General features: G+C 40.7%; 1 protein-coding gene across 12 annotated transcripts in view; it reads left to right on the plus strand.

Moving 5' to 3' along the window:
- ENAH (ENAH actin regulator) overlaps positions 1–19610 on the plus strand; it is a 72549-nt gene that overhangs the window by 43026 nt on the left and 9913 nt on the right. For 6 of the 12 annotated variants that reach the window (XR_014562744.1, XM_083733271.1, XM_083733272.1 and 3 more), the window contains exons 4-8: positions 2210–2294; positions 11477–11832; positions 15020–15787; positions 18234–18526; positions 19212–19345. Coding sequence is in view for 11 of the 12 variants with exons in the window: in XM_083733271.1 (XP_083589397.1) it covers positions 2210–2294; positions 11477–11832; positions 15020–15787; positions 18234–18526; positions 19212–19345 (1636 nt within the window). In the remaining variant the exon portion in view is untranslated. Of the gene's footprint in view, positions 1–2209; positions 2295–4280; positions 4429–11476; positions 11833–15019; positions 15788–18233; positions 18527–19211; positions 19346–19610 lie in introns of those variants that run through there. The other 6 variants (XM_083733266.1, XM_083733276.1, XM_083733275.1 and 3 more) reach the window with 3 other exon arrangements.

Here is a 19610-nt window from a genome sequence, read left to right on the forward strand (position 1 = left end):
TGAACTCATTTTGACAGCTGAAGTCCACATAAACTTTTGAGCATGAAATAGCTTTGATGTTTTCTTTATTGCGAAGAGAGCTTTGCACAGGTACTATAGGAACAACTGCTAGGCAGAAGATCCAGCAAGTCAATGCATTAATAGTCCAAGGCTTCAGATTTTTAAAACTTACCTCTGTCAGTCAAAAACAAAGACATCTTAATTAGAAGACCTGCTAAAAATCATTCATTCCCTGAAATGGCTTTTAGGAAAGACCCAGATTTAATTAATGGAAGCAATTGCTTAAAAAAAGACCATTAAAGTGGTCTCATATTGGCCTTCTGATGGAGCATGAACAGCAAAATTAGAACATGGGTGTTCTGTGTGCCATCTGATGAATGTGAATAAGACCAGCAAGCCAATTTATCCAGCAGTACTTTGAATTCAACTGACCTCTCAGGCTTGAATAACAATGAACTCTAATCATACATTGTAGTGCAGTTGGTTGCATTCCTGTTGCCTTTCAACTATACTGTATGCAAAATGGTTTTTCTTGAAAGAGAGCCAGCCATTCCACCCCTCCCCCTTTTTCCCAGGGCTCTCTGCAACAATGGAGAGACATAGCATTAAGTGACTGATATATTCATCAGTGCTTCACAGTCATCAAACCCCTCAGGGACAAACTAGATGATACATTAAATATGTGAATTATCTGTTGTTAAAGATTTAAACAGCAGCATATAGCTCTGATCAGTATTAGGGCTGTGGGCAGGGGTTATTTAACAATTTCCTCTGCTATTCAGACAAAGAAAATACTGGTTTGGGGTGGGGATGTTTTTAGTTGGTACCATGAGGTGGGGTGGAATGATTAAAAATCTTGTCCAACAATCCACTGTCCTCATCTACATTGCTTTTTAATTTAATTTTTGTAAAATATAACATCAAATATGTGACAGCAGTCACATCTAGTTTAGCTTTGAGATGGTGGCTTAAAAAAAGGAGTTTGGTTTGAAAATCTAGGGTGGATACTGATGCACAGAGTCCTATATGGCTATTGTGAGAGTGCAAACATACAGCAGGACTAGTAAACCTTTGGCCCATTAGTCCCAGCCAGCGTGGCCAGAACTCCAGATGGGAGTTTTAGTCAAGCAACATCTGGAGGGACAAAGTTTCACCAGTCCTGCCATATAAGGTTGCCATCTTTGTGACAGTCACAAAGCCCCTCTCACCACACTTCATGGATCGTGTTTCAAGTAAAAAAGATTGATTTTTTAAAGAAACAGGCAGAATAAACATTATCTCAATAAATATGTCAGGTGCCTGAAAAAGAATTGTTTTTTAAAGTTGCATGCAAAATAACTGTCAGAACTAAAACTAGGAGAAAAACCACAGGAGAAAAGGCTCCCTTGTCCTGGAGTAAATACCATATCGAACTTGTTTGCATTTTATTTTGAGGACGTGTATGGGACTGACCTGTAAGTCACCACACAGCACGTGATCTGCTATTTAACACGCTGCAGCTGGTGCTTCATTTTGAACTGTTGATCACATATCCTAGAACAATTATTTCTAGCAACTCCTTTACTGATGATGATGAAGATTTAATAAATTTGTTACCTTGCTTTCACCAGAAGGCCTGCAGCTCACAACAATTTAAAATACAATGTTATGAACAGTTTAAAACCAATTAACAGTCATGGGAATGGGGTGGGTCCTAAAAGTATGCAGCTCAGCTGCCAGAGGCCCAGGAAAACTGCGTTATGTAGGGAGGGAATTCCACCACTTAGGGAATGCCGCAGAGAATGTCCTTTTCCAGGCAGCCACACCGAAAACTTTTGAGGGTAGTAAAACTGTCAAGAGAGGACCGTCAGCTTATTCGAGTATAAGCCGAGGGGGGCTTTTTCAGTGTAAAAAATCTGCTGAAAAAGTTGGCTTATACTCGAGTATATACAGTAATCTTGCTTCCCAAAGAATTGTTTTAAAAATTTGGAATCTTTTAAAGGTTTATAAATATGTGTTTTCTCCACACTCATCATATTCTTGCTGAATATATCAGTTTACATTTTGAAAAGATGTGGAGCAATATTGATGGCGATGCTCAGTTAGTTTTACGTATTTTGTAGGCTATTTGCTGGAAATTTAATAAGTAGTCAAAATTTGAAAGTTGATTTCTTATTGGACTTTACATGTGACTTTTGCATAACAGCTGAAGTGTAACTTGCTTTACTAGGTCCAACGTTGCCTCGACAAAATGCACAACTTCCCCCACAGGTGCAAAATGGCCCATCACAAGAAGATTTAGAAATCCAGAGAAGGTTAGTGTGGTTTTGCATAAAACAGTACTATTATGATGGTGGTTGGGCAAGTATTTATTGGGGGGGCAGTTATTGTTTGGTACTATGGTATGTATGTTTGTGTTTTTATATTGTAAACCACCCTTTGATCCTTGGATGAAGTGCGATGTAGATATTTAATAAATAAATATTTGTTCATGTGAGGCTTTTCATAGTACATCAGAAAGTGCAGCATGGGCTTCTCTGAGTAAACATGTATATTTCCATACAGATTGGCCCATTTTGCATGTGATGCCTAGCCATTGCTTGTTTAAGCCATGGTTTAGCAAGGTGATCAAACAAACCATGATTTATTTCACCAAACATTGGTTTGTTTTCCAGCTGCTCTTGTATCATAGTTTTGTGGTTTGGTTAATGGTGGGTATTGGGTTCACATGTACTGCCAAGACTTAGTTAAAACAAACCAAGGTTCATAAGCCAACCCCCACCCCCAAAATGGCTTCACACTTTGTTTTGTTAGGCTGCAGGGCAAGATGTGTACATTACACAAAGCCATTGTTTAATAAACAGAAATATGTGGGGGGTAATTTTTGTGTTGATGTATTTCTTTCTAGAGGGTTTTTTTGTTTTGTTTCTGTTGTAAAACTACATTTTACCAAGGCTATGGTAATTACCAAGGCAATGTTAATGGACCTAATAGAATTATACTTGTTATTATATTGATTTCTTTAACTTTCTGCAATTTGCAGTCTTATATTTAGTGTTAGAGGAAATATATAAAACAATCAATACCAACTTTGAAGTGCAAAATGGCCCACAGGAGCCATTTTTGTAAGAAATACAGTGATGTCATCCAGTCAGATATATAGGACAGGCAGCTTTCCCAAGTTGTTCATGCTACTTTGTTTTTCTTTGGGGTTTTGGGATGATTCCTTGAGCTTAAGTTTAATTTCAACAATTGGAAAAGGTTCATCGGAAATGTACACAGATGATAACATGTTTAGAAAGCAGACCCTATGAAGCAGTTCTGAAGGAATTGAGTACAGCATACTAAGGAAGAAGAAGACTGAGCAGGGAAAGATGGAATTTAGGTATTTAAAAGGAGATTCCCAAAGGGAACTGCTGGTTTAATTGTATTATTTTCAGCTTTCTTTAAAGTGCTAAAGGCAGCCGTCCTTTATACGCTTATAAGCACCAGCGAACTTAATGGGATTTATTTATAAGATGTCCATCAAGGATAGGCTAAGAACCAAGCAATTATAGGGTACTGATATTAAACATTTTGGAGGGGGGCAGTTCTTATAAGAACACTTGAGCACTGATACTAGCTAATAGACCTGTAAGGGGTGCTTCAGGCATAAGAATATGTTCTAGGGAGACAGGAGGGTGGGATTAAATGATAACTGGTTGCTGTTATTTCTTTGGTAAGCACAAAGTATGGGTAGTGTTTGAAAGTAAGGAATCAGATTGATCAGACCAGTGAATCCTATTCTTCGATTGTGCATTTGTTGTACACATACAGCACTTCTCTTCATGTGAAGTAAATATTTGTCAAATGTGGATTGCCTCCTGTTTGGCTATCCCTGCAGCTACTGCCCATGCCAATATGGTGCCCTCCAGGAGCTGTGGACTACCAGTCCCACCCAGCAACCCTTCGTGCTGGTCGGGGAGTTGTAATCCAAAAACATCTGGAGGGCACCTCATTGATTTCCACTGTTCTAGAGTCTTTCAGGATGGTTGACACCAACACAGATAGCAACAAACAGCTAAAATAATTGCTGGGCTTGTTCAGTTCTAATGCATTCTCTGTTGAATATAATATCCGGAACCCCATTTTAAGATTCTCAGAATAAAAGATCCTAACTGTTGTGTTTAAATAGAGCATTAGTTCATAATATATCTTTAAACGATTCATGATGTTAATATAGCAGCTAGAAGGGGTGCGAATGTCATGAATGTAAATCCGTTGCTGTATCTTATATCAGCTGGTAGCTGATTGAGTTAATATCTATAAATAAAGTAATTACTGCATGCCTATGCTTATAAAGAGGGCAGCTGTAAGAATTAGTATACAGACTTCAGAAACAATGAAAGTGTATAGGCCTCCACTTATCCTTCAGAGATATGATGGACCAAAGGTTGACCGGCTTCTGCTGTAAGTAATCAGTTTAAATTTTTCCAAAGAAGCTGAATTACTCTTAACCCATTTCCACACACTTAGTGAAAGTCTAGCCAGCCTCATGTAATGAAAGTTAATGAAAATATCTAGAGGTATTACTTTTGAAAATCACTTGAGGGGGATTTGTCTCTATGTAAATTTATAGGCATTTTTGTATCACAGGAGCATTTGAACATGGGTATATGTAACCTAAACAAGTTTTTAGCTGTGCGTACAGCAACATTCTGCTCCATATCTTTTAAAAATAATAGACTAGATCTGGGATCTCATGAGCACTTCTCACCCTCAGGCAGCTCCACGTGCCCACTGTGCACCCTTTCCCTTCTAATTTTTATTTTTTAATTTTAAAATTAGATAGGTTCTTTGAATTTATTGGAGTGACTGCCTGTTCTGTTTTGGGTGGGGGGAACTTGTCTGTGTTTAGTGGGTATTTTGCCTGGTTTTTGTTTTGTTTTGTTGGAAGGAAGGGGAGGGTTTCTGAGCATTGCTAGCTTTTCTTTTGTGAAATGGGCATTTTGTGGTGCTTGTGACAGTTTCTTAGATTTTCAAATGTGCCCCCAGGCCCCAAAACATTAGGAACTGTTGAACTAGACTGATATCCATTTGATAATATAGGATAATATAGAAAATGTACGATTTGGCTGATGATTCTAATCCATGCTTTTGAATGTTTGTGATGAGGCTGTAAATAAAGATGTTTTGGTTACTGTGTGATTTTAAATTCCTAACCTATCCTGCAGTATTTATTTTTTTAAAACAACTTTAGTAAACCAAACTAGCAAATTTCAAAATAGCTTTTGAATGACTTTTAAGACACCAGAGTGACTTTAATCTTTGAAGAGGTTGATTACACTTTTGCCCAGAAAAATCAATGCAGACTCTATTTTTAGGTAGTCTTCAAGCTCTTAAATAAGCTTTCCATGTGTGACACGTCAAAAGCGCTTTCAGGTGATCAGGCAAGAAATATTTGTTGACTAGTGGAGTGTGTGTGTGTTGGTACCCTCAGGCTGTAGATGAGGCAAAATCACTGAAACTTGTGTGTGTAGACAGGTACAGTAACAAAGTAGGTTAGGAACTTCTGTAAGCTTGCTTGCTAGTTTGGTTGAAGTTGCCTTTGTTAACTTCTTTGAAGGTCCTGAATTCAGTAACATGCCAGTATTTTCTACAGCAGTTTGCTTAAAGGCACATAAGGGGAAAAACAACAACTCCAAATGGGCAATGCCTTCATTTGGACCAACCAAAAAAGTAAAAAAAAATAAATGTGTCAGACTTTCAAGTTCTCCAGAATACCGTAACTGTAAGATGTTGCAGAAATCCAGGTCTGGTGGGATGTGAAAAAGGTTTTTTTTTTTTTTTTAAGGCTATACAGTGGTACCTCAGGTTACATATGATTCAGGTTACATACGCTTCAGGTTACAGACTCCGCTAACCCAGAAATAGTGCTTCAGGTTAAGAACTTTGCTTCAGGATGAGAACAGAAATTGTGCTCCGGCGGCGCGGCGGCAGCAGGAGGCCCCATTAGCTAAAGTGGTGCTTCAGGTTAAGAACAATTTCAGGTTAAGAATGGACCTCTGGAACGAATTAAGTACTTAACCAGAGGTACCACTGTATGTTGTAGCTATTAGGCAAGCTTGTAGACTTAGTTCCAGAATGGGGATTGGAGGTTCAGTTTGTCCCTTCCAGGTACTACAGATAAAGTATGTGCCTTCCACTTAACTACTAGAATAAAGCAGTCATGGCTGTTTTCCACATTGTTTAAGAAAATAAAATCTGGCTTGTAACCTAGCAATGCAACTTGATAACTGTAGCACCCTAGGCGAGATATGCTCATCTTGCAGTCTGATTAAGAGTTTTCCAACTCAAAAGTCACATTTTTGTGACTTTTTGTTGATCCTAATAAAGATTAATCAGTTGTGGAGTCAACAATAGTTTAAATTACCATTATGCATTGTACTTGAGCATGCCTTTGGAACTTCAGTTGGTCCAGTATAGGGTTGAAAGGTTGTTAACTAGAAGTCAACATTTTGAATATATTTTATAATATTTTATCAGTTCCACTCTTCTAGTCCATTTCTGGAACCAATTAAAAGTGCTGTTTTTAACCTTCAAACCCATAAATAGCATGGAGCCAGTTTACCTGAAACATTGGCTCCTCCCATATATTACCTCGACAGTGAAGTTGCAGTGTCAATGCCAAGTGATACCTGATGGGTGACTATGAAAGGAAGGGCCTTCTCTCTGATAGCATTCCAGCTGTGGAGCGCTCAATCCCTGCCATGATTCCCACCACACCTCCCCAGTTCATATAATAAATAATATGACAGTTTTTATGTACACTACCCAGAAAATTTTTGGTCATGGGCAGCATGGAAATATTGTTGCTAATATAACAATAACTTCTAGTATACTTTAGGAGGTAGCATGGTATCCTTCTTAGTACTGATAGGTAAGGAAGATTCCCCCTGTGCCATTGTGTCTAGAATATTTCAACACTGACAATATAAAACCAGGAAAAACAGTTTGTATTCTTTTCATGCAAGAAAAGATTAAAGATCTGCCAAGCTGATATTTTAAAGGGATATTAAAAGCAAATGAGGATCAGCTTTTCAAGTTGTAAATGCTTTTCTTCTGAAGTATGGATTTCCTTACTTGGCTTTTGGGATATATTAGCACAGTTTGAGTATAATGCAGCTAAAAGATAGTTTAATCATGAGAATAGGTATTTTAATTAACCTGAATTAGCTCTTTAATCAAGAAAATAAGTAATTGTAAAATGTTAAATAAGTTTTCCATTTTTAAAAAGTTACTCTACTTCCATTCCTTAGGAATCTGGGACAGGAATTTATTTTTGCGTTTTTAAAGAAGAGAAAAGTAGGACACCAAAAATAGCTTTAGTGACTTAAAGAAAAAAGAAACAGAAAGAAACTGTTTTTTTATAGAACATTTTTATCTCCCTTTCAGCATTGGTCAAAAGAAGGGTCAAACTTTTACAGTGGAGGCTCCTCGGTTGACCCTCCAAAGCCAGTCTTTGACCCACAGTCATTATTAATACATTTCCACCTACCAAGAGGCTTCCAAGATGCTTCTGCCCATCTTTTCTGCTTAGCCAATCAACAAAGTCACTACCAGCAGGTCCCACCTCTGTTTCTAGCACCTCCATTCCACAGAAATGGCTTAGTTAGGGTGGTGGATTATTTTGCTCATTCCTCTCCCATTTTTTTCTCCGCATGAAGACAATAAAAACTCCAAAGATTTATAGCTGGGCTGGTGGACAGGGAACTGTGTATTCCTTCTGTGGGTGTTCACAAGCCAACCAGAACCATGTACAGTTGTACCTTGGAAGCTGAACAGAATCAGTTCCAAAAGTCCGTTCGACTTCCAAGGTGCAGCTTCTGATTGGTTGTAGGAGCTTCCTGCAGCCAATCGGGAGCCCCATCAGATGTTCGGCTTCCAAAAGAAAGTTCTCAACCCGGAACACTCACTTCCGGGTTTGCGGCGTTCTGGAACCAAAACGTTCGACTGGTAAGGCATTTGTCAACCAAGGTACGACTGTATTCCTCTTGGGTGTGGTCTGCAGCATGTGCCAGAGAGAATTATACATTTACGTTAGAAGCCTCGTTTACACATATTTTTGTCTGTGTGTGTGTCAGTGGGAGGAGAGAAGTAGGATATCTTCCTGCCTTTGTCCCTACGGCTTTGTCGCCGCCTGTATTTTCTTTGGATCTTCCTCCCCTCCCAGTGTCTTCACTAAGGAAAAGCAGGACATTCTGGGATCAAATCAGAAACCAGCTTTTGTAAATCCGAGACTGTCCCTGGAAAATATGGACACCCGGAGGGTCTGGTAACCTGAAGTATACTTTTAATCATGTTTTAAATTGCAGATTGTGTTATGATTTTAGGTTACAGTTTTAAGTGTTTTGCCTTGCTTTGGGAGACACCCAGAGACCAGTTCCGGGACATGATGCAGTTAATAAATTAGTAAATAAATTAATTTGATAAATGAAATTCAGTTAATATATTAACCCTCTTAACCTGGGCGTAAGTGGAAAAAACACTCTAAAGAAAAAGGTAGATTTATGAGATTAGCTGTGTTGTTCCTTAACTGCAGGGGCAAGCCTAATCATTTTTAATTGATTCTGCGTTATTGTGAAGGGAATTTCACTATCCTACATTTTTTCCTTACAACACTTTAGAGTTTGATATCTTAGGAAGTAACTGAAAAACTGACAGGCTTGGTTGCATCCAACTTTTACAAGGAGATGAGTTGCACTTAACTGAGTGAGGCTTTCCCCTGTCGTGTTGCAGCCTCTTACACTGCGAGGGAAATGGAATTTCTTCTGAAATGGCATGAGATGCAACAGGGGACTGTAGAAGGAGGGGGAAACTGGCTTATATCAATCAGGAACTTCCCTTCTAGATTAAGGGAAGGCCTTTCCACTCATCCTGTTTCTTCATTGGATCCATGCGTAGGGTTTTGTTGCATTTGTACCCTAACCTTCCTCCAAGTATCTGAGGGTCATTCATTCTTACTTAAACAATATTTGAGGTAAGTTTAGGCAGAACTAGCCCACCAATCTTAGGTCAGTCGAATGCTTGTGTTTATGGAGAGATGCATCTTTTAAACAAAGGTAAATCATTTCCCAAAGGGAAAACAGGAGATGGGTAAATTAATAGAACCTCAGCTGGAACAGTCTCTTCCTGCTAATTAGCTAGCTTGGAGGTTGTTTTCCACATGAACTGAAGCTAAATCTATGGTTTTATAATGCATGTTCGGGGATATGGCAGCAATAACTTAAACATTAATTGGAAATTTAAGCACTGAATTAACAAGATGACAGGATAGGAGTCTTAATGAATGGACTTGGGGAGTGCTGATGCTGCAGAGTTGTTGAAACTAAGCAGGTGTGAATGTAGTCAGTCACCTTGTGACTATAATAGTTGAATATGATACTTTCCCCTTTTATCTTCTGCAAAAATCCAAAAAGAAAAGTTACTAAGGCAATTAAAGTTGTAAGTGCTGTTATTCTATATATGAGAAGGGTCATTGTGATTCCAAGTGAGCTGGAGCAAAATTTAAAACTGAAAAAGTTTAAAATGCACAGATTAAAAGGGAACAAGTTAAAACTAGCTAAATTGGTTTGGGAATTGAGGCGAACTACAATGAAGAATGATACAAATGTGTGGAAGCTGTAAATCTCTACTGCCCTCTGTTGGGTGATCCTTCTGATGTGAAGAAAACAGCTTGCTTTTCAAATCACTTCTGTAAGGTATCCAGTGATTCACAAGGTTTGCTGTAAAGGGTTCAGTTTTCAGTGGCTTGGTGCTAAGAATTGCTGCTTCAGGAAATTGGTGTATATGGTGGTGCACACCATAACTGAAATTATCACCCATTACCCCATACTCACCACAACTAACTTGAGTGGTTTAATATAATTTACATCTTTGTGGCAGTAAGGTGTTACCTGTGTAATATTTTATATAGCTTCTCTTGTGCTTGCAAGACTACGTCATGTGGGACTCCGGGTCCCTTCCAACTCTACAATTGTATGATTCTATTACTGTATTCTATGATTTGAGCTCCGCCTAGTGGTAGCAGTCAGAGTTTGCCGTTTTAAGACATTCTGGAGCTCTCCTCCCCTCATGGACACAGTCTAAAATTTTTCCTCAGTGCTGTGGTAGCATTTCCACCCCCAGCGCAAAGTTTTGTCAGCTTTCCACTGTCCACCCGTTACCTTCTTCCTTTCTCCTGTCTTTCTCCCAACTAAGAAGACCTGCCATTGCCTTGAGCCCCTGAAAGCCTATATTGCCACAACTAAAACTTCCTGTCTGTCATTCTTATTCCTTGCATAGGGAAGTTTCTAATTCCACCTTCGCCAGGTGGACTAGGGCCTGTGTCACTCTGGCATGTAATTGCCTCATTTAAAGCCTACCAAAATTCTTGATTCATTATTTGAAAGCTATCCTAGAGCAGTGCCATGTGGGTAGAAGTAACTTTTTATTATTATTTACGTAAACTTCCTTGGGGATGCTTCTGGATCAACAGGCAAGCTAAAAATGCAAATTAAGTAAGAAGTGGTATGGAGACTATTGTCTGAAGAGTGGGATATAAATTATTACCTGTGTTCAAAATTAACCACTTGTCAGGTGCATTTTGCACCTGGCTATCAACCATTTGCAACCAAGTGAAGGTGCCCAGGTGCCAGGATGGCACCTGACATCTCCACCATCTGGAGGTGCATGCCTGGGGATCTTGACTGTTTTCACACACTTAATACCACATCCTGGAGAATTCTGTCAGTCATATTTTATCTGTACAATCAGAATGAATTTCAGGAACCAAAATGATTTTTTCTGTGCAGCCTGAGCAGGAGCAATGAACAATATTATAGTTAATTACTGTAGCTTGCTCACAGTTGTGAAGAATATTCTTACGTTATGAATGCTCTGTGTCACCATTAAGAAAAAGAGGTCGGAGTCGGCCAACATGTATGTGGACTGTCCCTGGATCAAGTAACTTTTCTACTTTTAAGTTCTCAAACTTCTTAACTTAGCTGAAGGTTGTCATCTGAACTAGCCAGATGTTTAGCTGATAATCAAAAAATAAGACTTCAGAGCCATCTTGCCCCAAAATGGCAAGTAGTTCCCGCTCTTGCGGGAAGGTAAATGGCGTTTCCGTGCACTGCTCTGGTTTCGGTGTTCTGTTGCGCCAGAAGCGGCTTAGTCATGCTGGCCACATGACCTAGAAAAACTGTCTGCGGACAAACGCCAGCTCCCTTGACCTGTAAAGCAAGATGAGCACAGCAACCTCAGAGTCGTTCGCGACTGGACTTAACTGTCAGGGGTCCTTTACCTTTACTTTAACCTTGGTTTAAGGAACTATTTGGTGTCTAGCTTATATATCTTGAGTTTCCAGCACTGATTATTATGTCACACACTGGCTCACTGTGGATGTGTTCGTAGCCAGGTGGCCTTTAATTTGGATTTGGCTCTTCATTTTAACACTCCCCGTTTTCCTCTGTTGCAGGCAGCTGCAGGAGCAGCAGCGGCAAAAGGAGTTGGAAAGGGAGCGGCTGGAACGTGACAGGCTGGAGCGCGAAAGGCTGGAGAGGGAAAGACTAGAACGAGAGAGACTAGAGCGTGAGAGGCTGGAGAAGGAGAGGCTGGAACGGGAGCGGCTAGAACAGGAGCACCTGGAGAGGGAGCGGCTGGAGAGGGAGCGGCAAGAGCGAGACCGGCAGGAGCGCCTGGAGAGAGAGAGGCAAGAGCGAGAAAGGCAGGAGCAGGAGAGAGCAGAATGGGAAAGGCAAGAAAGGGAGCACCAGGACCAACTGGAAAGAGAGCAGCTGGAATGGGAAAGAGAAAGAAAACTGTCAAGCGCTGGTAAGAATCGCAGTGTGTTGTTTTGAACTGTTAACGTGATGAAATTGATCAAAGTAATCATGAATTAAAATGGCTTATTTCCCGTTTTCCTGTAAGCTAACTTCCAAAAATTGGAACCTTATTGCCAGCAACCAAACTTTCTGTATTTCTCAAATAGTATATGTGTAGAATGGTGTTTTTGAGCCTTCTTTCTTTTTTCTGTTAATCTTAAGAAGCAGTTTATATAACATCGGTTAGGAAAGAAATCCCACATTGATCACTTAAGAAGGAAACCTAGAGTTCTGTGCTAAGAGAACTACATATTCTCACAACTCAGTATCCCTGTCCCTTAATGCTAATCCCATTGCCAGAACTTTAAATCCTCCTCTTATCCTGGGCTCTGTTTCTGTTCTTGCCCTCTTGTTGTCCTCCCTTTCCTCTCCGCCTTAGCCTCCTCTATCCTGTCCTGTAACCTTAGGCAGTTGCCTTCCACCTGCAGCTTGGGCCCTGTATGTCCCTTACCTTTCAGGACCTGGGTGAGAGGCGTGTTGTGCTTGAGAAATGCTGCTTATATCGGGCAGTGTTCGTTCCCTCAGTGTGGCTCCAACCGTAAGCACACTAAGGATTTGATGGCCAAGTTCTCTGGCAGTTTTACCAGCCAAACTTGGTTATTGAGAGGAAACTTTGACATTGACGTTCGTCAGTTGTCTGCGTAATTGAATGTTTGGCATGAGAGTTTATTGTCAGTAGGCAGACCTCGTGCAAAGAGTCTTGCAAGAGTCTTTTAGCAAGTTGTATGGATAGTATTTTAGATGCATCACTGTACAAAATTACTTGGATCAAAGATGGATCTGTATTCTTCGGTTAGTTCTTTGAACGCAGAGCTATGGTTTTCGTTGTTGTAGTTGTAGTTCACTACATTGATAAATGGTTAACTTGAGAAAAACTTTCATAATCTTAAAACAAAAAAATTCCTTCCAGTAGCACCTTAAAGACCAACTAAGTCAGTTCTTGGTATGAGCTTTTGTGTGCATGCACACTTCTTCAGATACACAGTGCATGCACACTTCTTCAGTGTATCTGAAGAAGTGTGCATGCACACGAAAGCTCATACCAAGAACTGACTTAGTTGGTCTTTAAGGTGCTACTGGAAGGAATTTTTTTGTTTTGACTATGGCAGACCAACACGGCTACCTTTCATAATCTTAGTTTGTTTCCAAAGACCAACCAATAAAATAGGAGATGTAAACTGACCATTGGTGCAACAGATCCAGTAAAATATGACCCAGCCAATAGTCCTTGCTATGATAGAGTAGCACAGAATGCTTAGCATGCCTGACAGTTTATATTTTTTTGTTTTACATGATCAGAAAGTTGGGGAATGTGACATTATTCTTTTTATATTCTTCCAAGGCTACATGCCTCAGAGACTTGTGTATAAATCTACAGCATAGGACTTGCTTCACTGCTGAACAGGAGTGCAGGCCGGTGTGTGTGTGTTTTCTTGAGGCCAAATGACTCAGGAAATGTGCATCACTCTTGAGTATAAAACCTAGAACTTCAGGAATGGATGCAAGTTCATTACAGCACAATGTTCTTGTTTGGACATAACATTAACAGTAGCCCTGCTTTCCCTGGGAATGAGCGCTTTTCTTCTACAGTGTAAATGTGAGAGGAGTTCAGAAACTTTTGCTTCTGCATTTGGTTAACTACAGCTTGCCATGTTGTCTGAACCTGGAGGAACTATGGTTAGTAACAACAAGCCAACTTCATATAGTTCGTGAAGCTGGTTGGTTTTGGCTAACTTTAGTTAATCTTAATTACAGTTTAGGCTTCAGATTAGACACTGAAATGCACTTAATAAAAAATGAAAACGGAAGCTTCTGATCTCCTCTCCTGCATTTGTTCTCGTCTGAATGAAGCTAGTGTAATAGCATATGCAGGCAATGCCTGTAGCTGTGTAAAATATTTTGTTTCTCGGTGTAATAAACATAGACTTGGTTTGTGCAGATTTGCTCATAAGTCCACAAAAATTATTAGCCCACATTTTTTTACTAGTATGCCTGCAAATATTTTTGATAGCCACAAGTCCAATGTCCTGAAGCTAGATTCAGCCTTGCCTTGTAAACAGGGGGCAGTTCTTGCTTGACAAAGGCAAGCAGGCAAATGGCTATTTGCAATCCTGAATTCTCAGCTACTTTTGTTTACTGTATTTCCTGTTTCTAATTAATAAAATATTTGCTTGAAGAATGAACGATCTGTAAAGTGCAAATTTGTATAAGCCAGTCACTTTTGAGGAAGAATTTTCTAATTTCTCATGTTTCACATGCAGTTCTTACTTTTGGGGCATAGTTTCTACTTACTGTTGATGAAGTGTGGACTTTCAACTGCAATCCTGTTCTCACTTTCCTGGGAGCAAGTCTCGCTGAACTCTGTGGCCTGGTTCAGATACCATTTTAAATCATTGTTAAAATGAAACTATGCTTTAATGTGAACGAGCAGGGTGGCTGGCTGTACGTTGCATGCTATCCCATGCCTGTGAGTTGATTCTCTCTCAAGCCAAGAAGAAATTTTGTCTTCTGCTCATGATTTGCTGGGAGAGGAACAGGCTGCTAGTCTCGATTCACATGTAATGTGAAGCCAGCCTCGGGTTTGTTGAAGGTGTTGGGGAGGAGTACAGCAGGGACTTTCAAGGACTGTGCAACAGCACACTGTTTGTTCACATTAAACCATAGTTATAGTTTAACTATGATTTAAAATGATACCTATACCATGCCAATGGGGCCTACATCTGAGCAGAAAATGCACTGGATTGCACTGTTCATATGCTGAAATTGTCATTCAGTAGTATGTTAAAAAAAAATTCTTAAGATCACTTCACTTGATTCCAACCAATTGATTTTGCTGATTACCTTTGAGAACTTACTGTGTAGTGGAGGGGTTTGGGCGTTGTTGTTGTTTTTGCGTTTCCAGAATGTGCTTGTAAATTCAAATGTTGGCACAAATATATATGGCAAAATTGGAAGCATCTGTTGACAGTGTATAAATTCTCCTAACAGTAATTTACTTGTGCCTAATCCTCTGGTACTAACTATAGTCTACATTTATACATTTTGTTTGAATGCTGGTTTTGTTGCTTCATTAGCTCCCTTTTTCTCTCTCTCCTCTTTTATCCTGCCTTTGCTGCTGCTTTCCATCTTCTGTCCAGCTCCATCTTACGACAACTCCCCGTATAGTACTTCACTTCCTGAATACTCCAGTTGCCAGCCTCCTTCGGCACCACCTCCTTCATATGCTAAAGCAATGTCAGACTCTACTCCGGATTATGCTAATGTGACTTCTGCACAATCGGTTTCCTCTCCCCCTACACCACCACTAAGGCACTCTGCGTCACGTTTTGCTACATCTTTGGGCTCTGCCTTTCACCCCGTCCTTCCGCATTACGCCACAGTTCCTCGTCAAGTAAACAAAAATTCTCGGCCACCTTCACCCGTGAACCCCCCAGCCCCTTTGCCCCCTAGTACCAAGTCCACTACTTGGTCTGCTTCTAGTTTTGCACCTCTTCCCCCTTCTCCTCCTGTAATGATTAGCAGCCCCCCAGGCAAAGCCACTGGCCCAAAGCCTGTTCTCCCCATTCCAGTAACCGCTCAACTCTCCCAGTTGTCCCCATCCCCTACTGCACCCAATGGTCTTCCAGAACTGGCAAATTATCCAGCACCTTCGCCACCTACCTCTGGTCCAACGCAGCCACCTTCCTTTCAGCCTCTCTCGCTCTCTGGACCTCAAGCTTCCTCTCCAAATTCCCCATATGCCTCGACTCCCTCATCCAAGCCTAGTGTTCTCCCTTCTCCCTCTGCAGCTCCCCCTGCCTCTGTTGAGAACTCTCTAAACTCTGTGCTGGGAGACTCCTCTGCTTCTGAGCCAGTCTTGCAGACAGCCTCTCAGCCGATTGAACCTCCTCCTCCGTCCCAGCAGGGTAAGGTTTCCGTTACTGCTACTAATTAACTAATCAGGAATGCACTCAAAACTAATTTGCACCTGAAACTTGATTTATCCTGAAGAATTAGCATGTTGAAAAGCTGCAGTGATTTTAATACCCTCAGCAAAAGTTCAGCAGAATGTCATGAGGAATTGTGAAACTTTGAAGAGTGGAGATGCGTTTTTTCAGTCAAATTTAAATAGTGTATTCCGTTTTTGTTTTTGTTCTTTCATTTCTGGAAGTCCGCTGAAAGAGTTTTCCTAGGTGGTTTCTTGCTTTTTTAATCATTGGACATTAAATGAAGAATGTTGGCTGTGAATTGGGTTTTTCTCAGTTCAGTATTATTCACAAAAAGTATACGGAAAGGATAATTAGTAAGATTTAATACGTCCATTTACACATACTTTAATTTGGTTTGTTTGTGTATCCAAAATAGTTTTTAAATTGCAGGTGTTGCATCCATTTAATATGTTGTCGAAATTTCTGAGGAACCCAAAGGCAGTTACTTAATGTGATAGAAATATGGTTTATAACAAGATGAATTGATCCTTTTAATGTTTCACTCAGTCTGGGCTAAACATTTTATAGAGTCTGTTACTCTAAATAACTCACAACTCAGGAGCAGGCAACCCTTTATTGATTTGAGGTGTTCCACCACTGCAAGGACAGATGAAAATCAACTTGCATTTCATAGTAAATTTACTTCTGTAATTGTGGACCACCCTTGATTAGGGATTTTTTTAAAAAAATCAAATCTTATTTTTCATTCAGGCAGTGGGGCAAAAACACTCATTCCATCAACATTTAAAAGTCCTCTAACTCACTAATGTATGCTGTATTAATATTTCTGGAAATAAGCACGGGCATGGGTTGCAAATGTATCAGGTATCTTGTCTTAGGTTTGCTTAAATTGGTGGAATTTAGGCCTGTGTTCTTTAGACCTATATTGGGGATACAAACATTATTGATGTTGTGATCATCACCTTGAAAGGAGGGTATTTTTTATTTTTCTTATATTATGTATTTTGTGTTTTTATGTTGTAAATCACCCTGTGGTCTTCAGATGAAGGGCAGTATATAAATTCAATAAATACAAATAAAGAAGAAATGTTGTAGAACTGGAAAAGGTGCAGAATGTGGGCAAAATGATGAAGGTGATGGAGCAGATTAGAGCTTTTTAGTTGGTGAAAAGGGGGTAGGCATAATAGAGGTGTATGAAAGGGAATAGACAAGTTTTTCTTGTTCTTTTAGTTCTAGAACCTGAGATCATCCAGTGAAGGTGAACCCTGGGAGATTAAAGACAGACAAAATGAATTACTCATTCACCTAGTTTAGGCATGGGAGACTTCCTAGTACAGCTCTTGTTTTCCCCTCATTCCCATCTTTCTCGCATCTGACATCCTCTGTGATGTCAAGTGTGAGGCAGGTAGAAATGTGCCTGCCAGTGCACACCTGGGGAATCTTAAAGTGCACTGCCAGGGGATGCTTCCCCTGTCACTACTGATCAGCACATTGCTGGTGAGAGCAAACCAATTGGAGTTGGCTGCACTATGAATTTACTCATGGGGAACTCCATAGCCAGCAGATTCCAGCCAGAGTTGACCAGCTGATTGGTAACTTCAAGCAGCACTTGTCTGGGCTTGAATACAGAGGTAAATGGGTCACCTGGTATCATAGTGCTGTCTGATTATTGACAGGTCGGAGTCACCCTTGGAGGGTGAGAAAACCCAGCATTTGGCCCACCAGCTGAATCCAATTCCTCACTCCTGATGCAGTGCATAGTTAAACTATGGCATTTGGTACCACACGGTGTAGTAATAGACACCAACTTGCACAGCTTTAAAGTAGGGCTCGATACATTCATGGAGGATAAAGCTATCAATGACTACTTGCATCAAGGGCTATATGCTCTCAATACCCGTTACTGGGAATCATGAGCAGGAGAGTACTGTTGCGTTCCTGTCCTGCTTATGGGCTTCCCATACGCATTTGGCCACCATGTGAACAGAATCGAGGACTAAATGTGTCCTTGATCTGATCCAGCAGGCTCTTCCTATGTCACTGGGCTTCTATGCATAGATTTTTCTTGTCTACATCATGTTCTACCTCTGTCTTTAAGGTAGGGGTCTGTTTTGTTTTTTGATAAGGTTGTGCAAAGGCCGCTCAGTATCACGTCCCTCAAAACATTCACATGAATTTTGTTTGTGGCATCTCTGTTTCCTCTTAAGAAGTTTTGAGGGTAGTTTTATTTCAAGCTGAATTGTTTGTTCATTACTATTTATGTGTGCCTATTAGAATGAAGGAATATTTTTCTTTGATATTGAAACCAGCATGGGGACTGTGCAGTTTTCCCCCCCTTAATGTAGTATAGAATTGGTTTCCTGACAGTCTTCCCTTTTTGTCACAATTTTTGTTTGGTTTTTGTGTGTGTGTTTTTAATTAGGTGTTATCCAAGGACCACCTGCACCCCCACCCCCACCCCCTCTCCCACCTGGCCCTGTCCAGTCACCACCAGCAGTCCCCCCTCCCCCTGGACCCCCTCCTCCTCCCCCTCTTCCACCATCGGGGCCGCCTCCCCCACCACCTCCCCCCCTTCCCAACCAGGTTCCTCCCCCACCTCCGGCCCCTCCTCTGCCTCCTGCGGGTTTTTCCATGGGATCGATGTATGAAGACCACCGTCCTTTAACAGGACTAGCAGCTGCTCTTGCTGGAGCCAAACTCAGAAAAGTATCGCGGGTAAGCACAGTTCCAGACGTTTTAATTTTCATTTTCGAATTAAGGTCTTCATCTGCTCAGACTGTTCATAACGAATGGCTAGCGATCAACAATGTCTCTAAAATGCCTATATCTAACTTTATTAGAATTAACTATACAGCAGTACCTTGGAAGTTGTCGTTCGGAAGTCCGTTCGACTTCCAAAATGTTCAGAAACCAAAGCGCGGCTTCTGATTGGCTGCAGGAAGCTCTTGCAGCCAATTGGAAGCAGCGGAAGCCCCATCGGACGTTCAGGTTCCAAAGAACGTTCGCAAACCGGAACACTCACTTCCAGGTTGCAGCGTTCGGGAGCCAAAACATCCAAGTACCAAGGTGTTTGGGATCCAAGGTACGACTGTAATAGGATACTGTTCAGATGTAACCCAGTATTGGCCTTGCAGGTCAAATTTGATAGGTGGACAGGCTGCTGCTGTGGTTCTACCGCTTCCGCAAATAAACAAAACAAGGAGCACATCTTGGAGGCTCCTCAGCCCTGGGTTATGGCTAGGCTTTCGCTTAGTCAAATTAAGCGACCTACTGGTAATTATTAAAATACTTCGAACTTTCCCCAGACTATTTCAGACCTTTGTTGCCATCTATAAAATCTGACTCCTCATTCTAACAATATAATTTCCATGTCTTTACTCTTGGGCCTTGTCAATTTTAGAATGAAGATTCTCCTAATACCAGTGGAGGAGCAAGCTCTGCTTCACCCAAAACAGATACTGGCCGTGGGAATGGGCCGCTCCCACTTGGAGGAAGTGGCTTAATGGAAGAAATGAGTGCCCTGCTGGCAAGAAGGTAAGATGATCGTTTAATTTTTACATCTTTAATATAGTTCTCACTGTACAGGTTTGGCAGGTGTGTTTTTCCCATCATGGGAGCAAATGGCAAAGAGCTATAAACATCTCAGCTTCTTGGTATGCGTACTGTATGATGCGCCTATGATGTGAGCACATTTTCAGTGTGCACACTCACGTTTTTGCATGTTGAGTGTCATTTGTTTCAATGAGGACAATTTTCACAAGCTGCCGAGGAGTGATAGCAAAGCCATACATTGGCAAGC

Source organism: Podarcis gaigeae, assembly GCF_964106915.1.
Source record: "Podarcis gaigeae genome assembly, chromosome: 3".
In the NCBI taxonomy this organism is placed as follows: Eukaryota; Metazoa; Chordata; class Lepidosauria; order Squamata; family Lacertidae; genus Podarcis; species Podarcis gaigeae.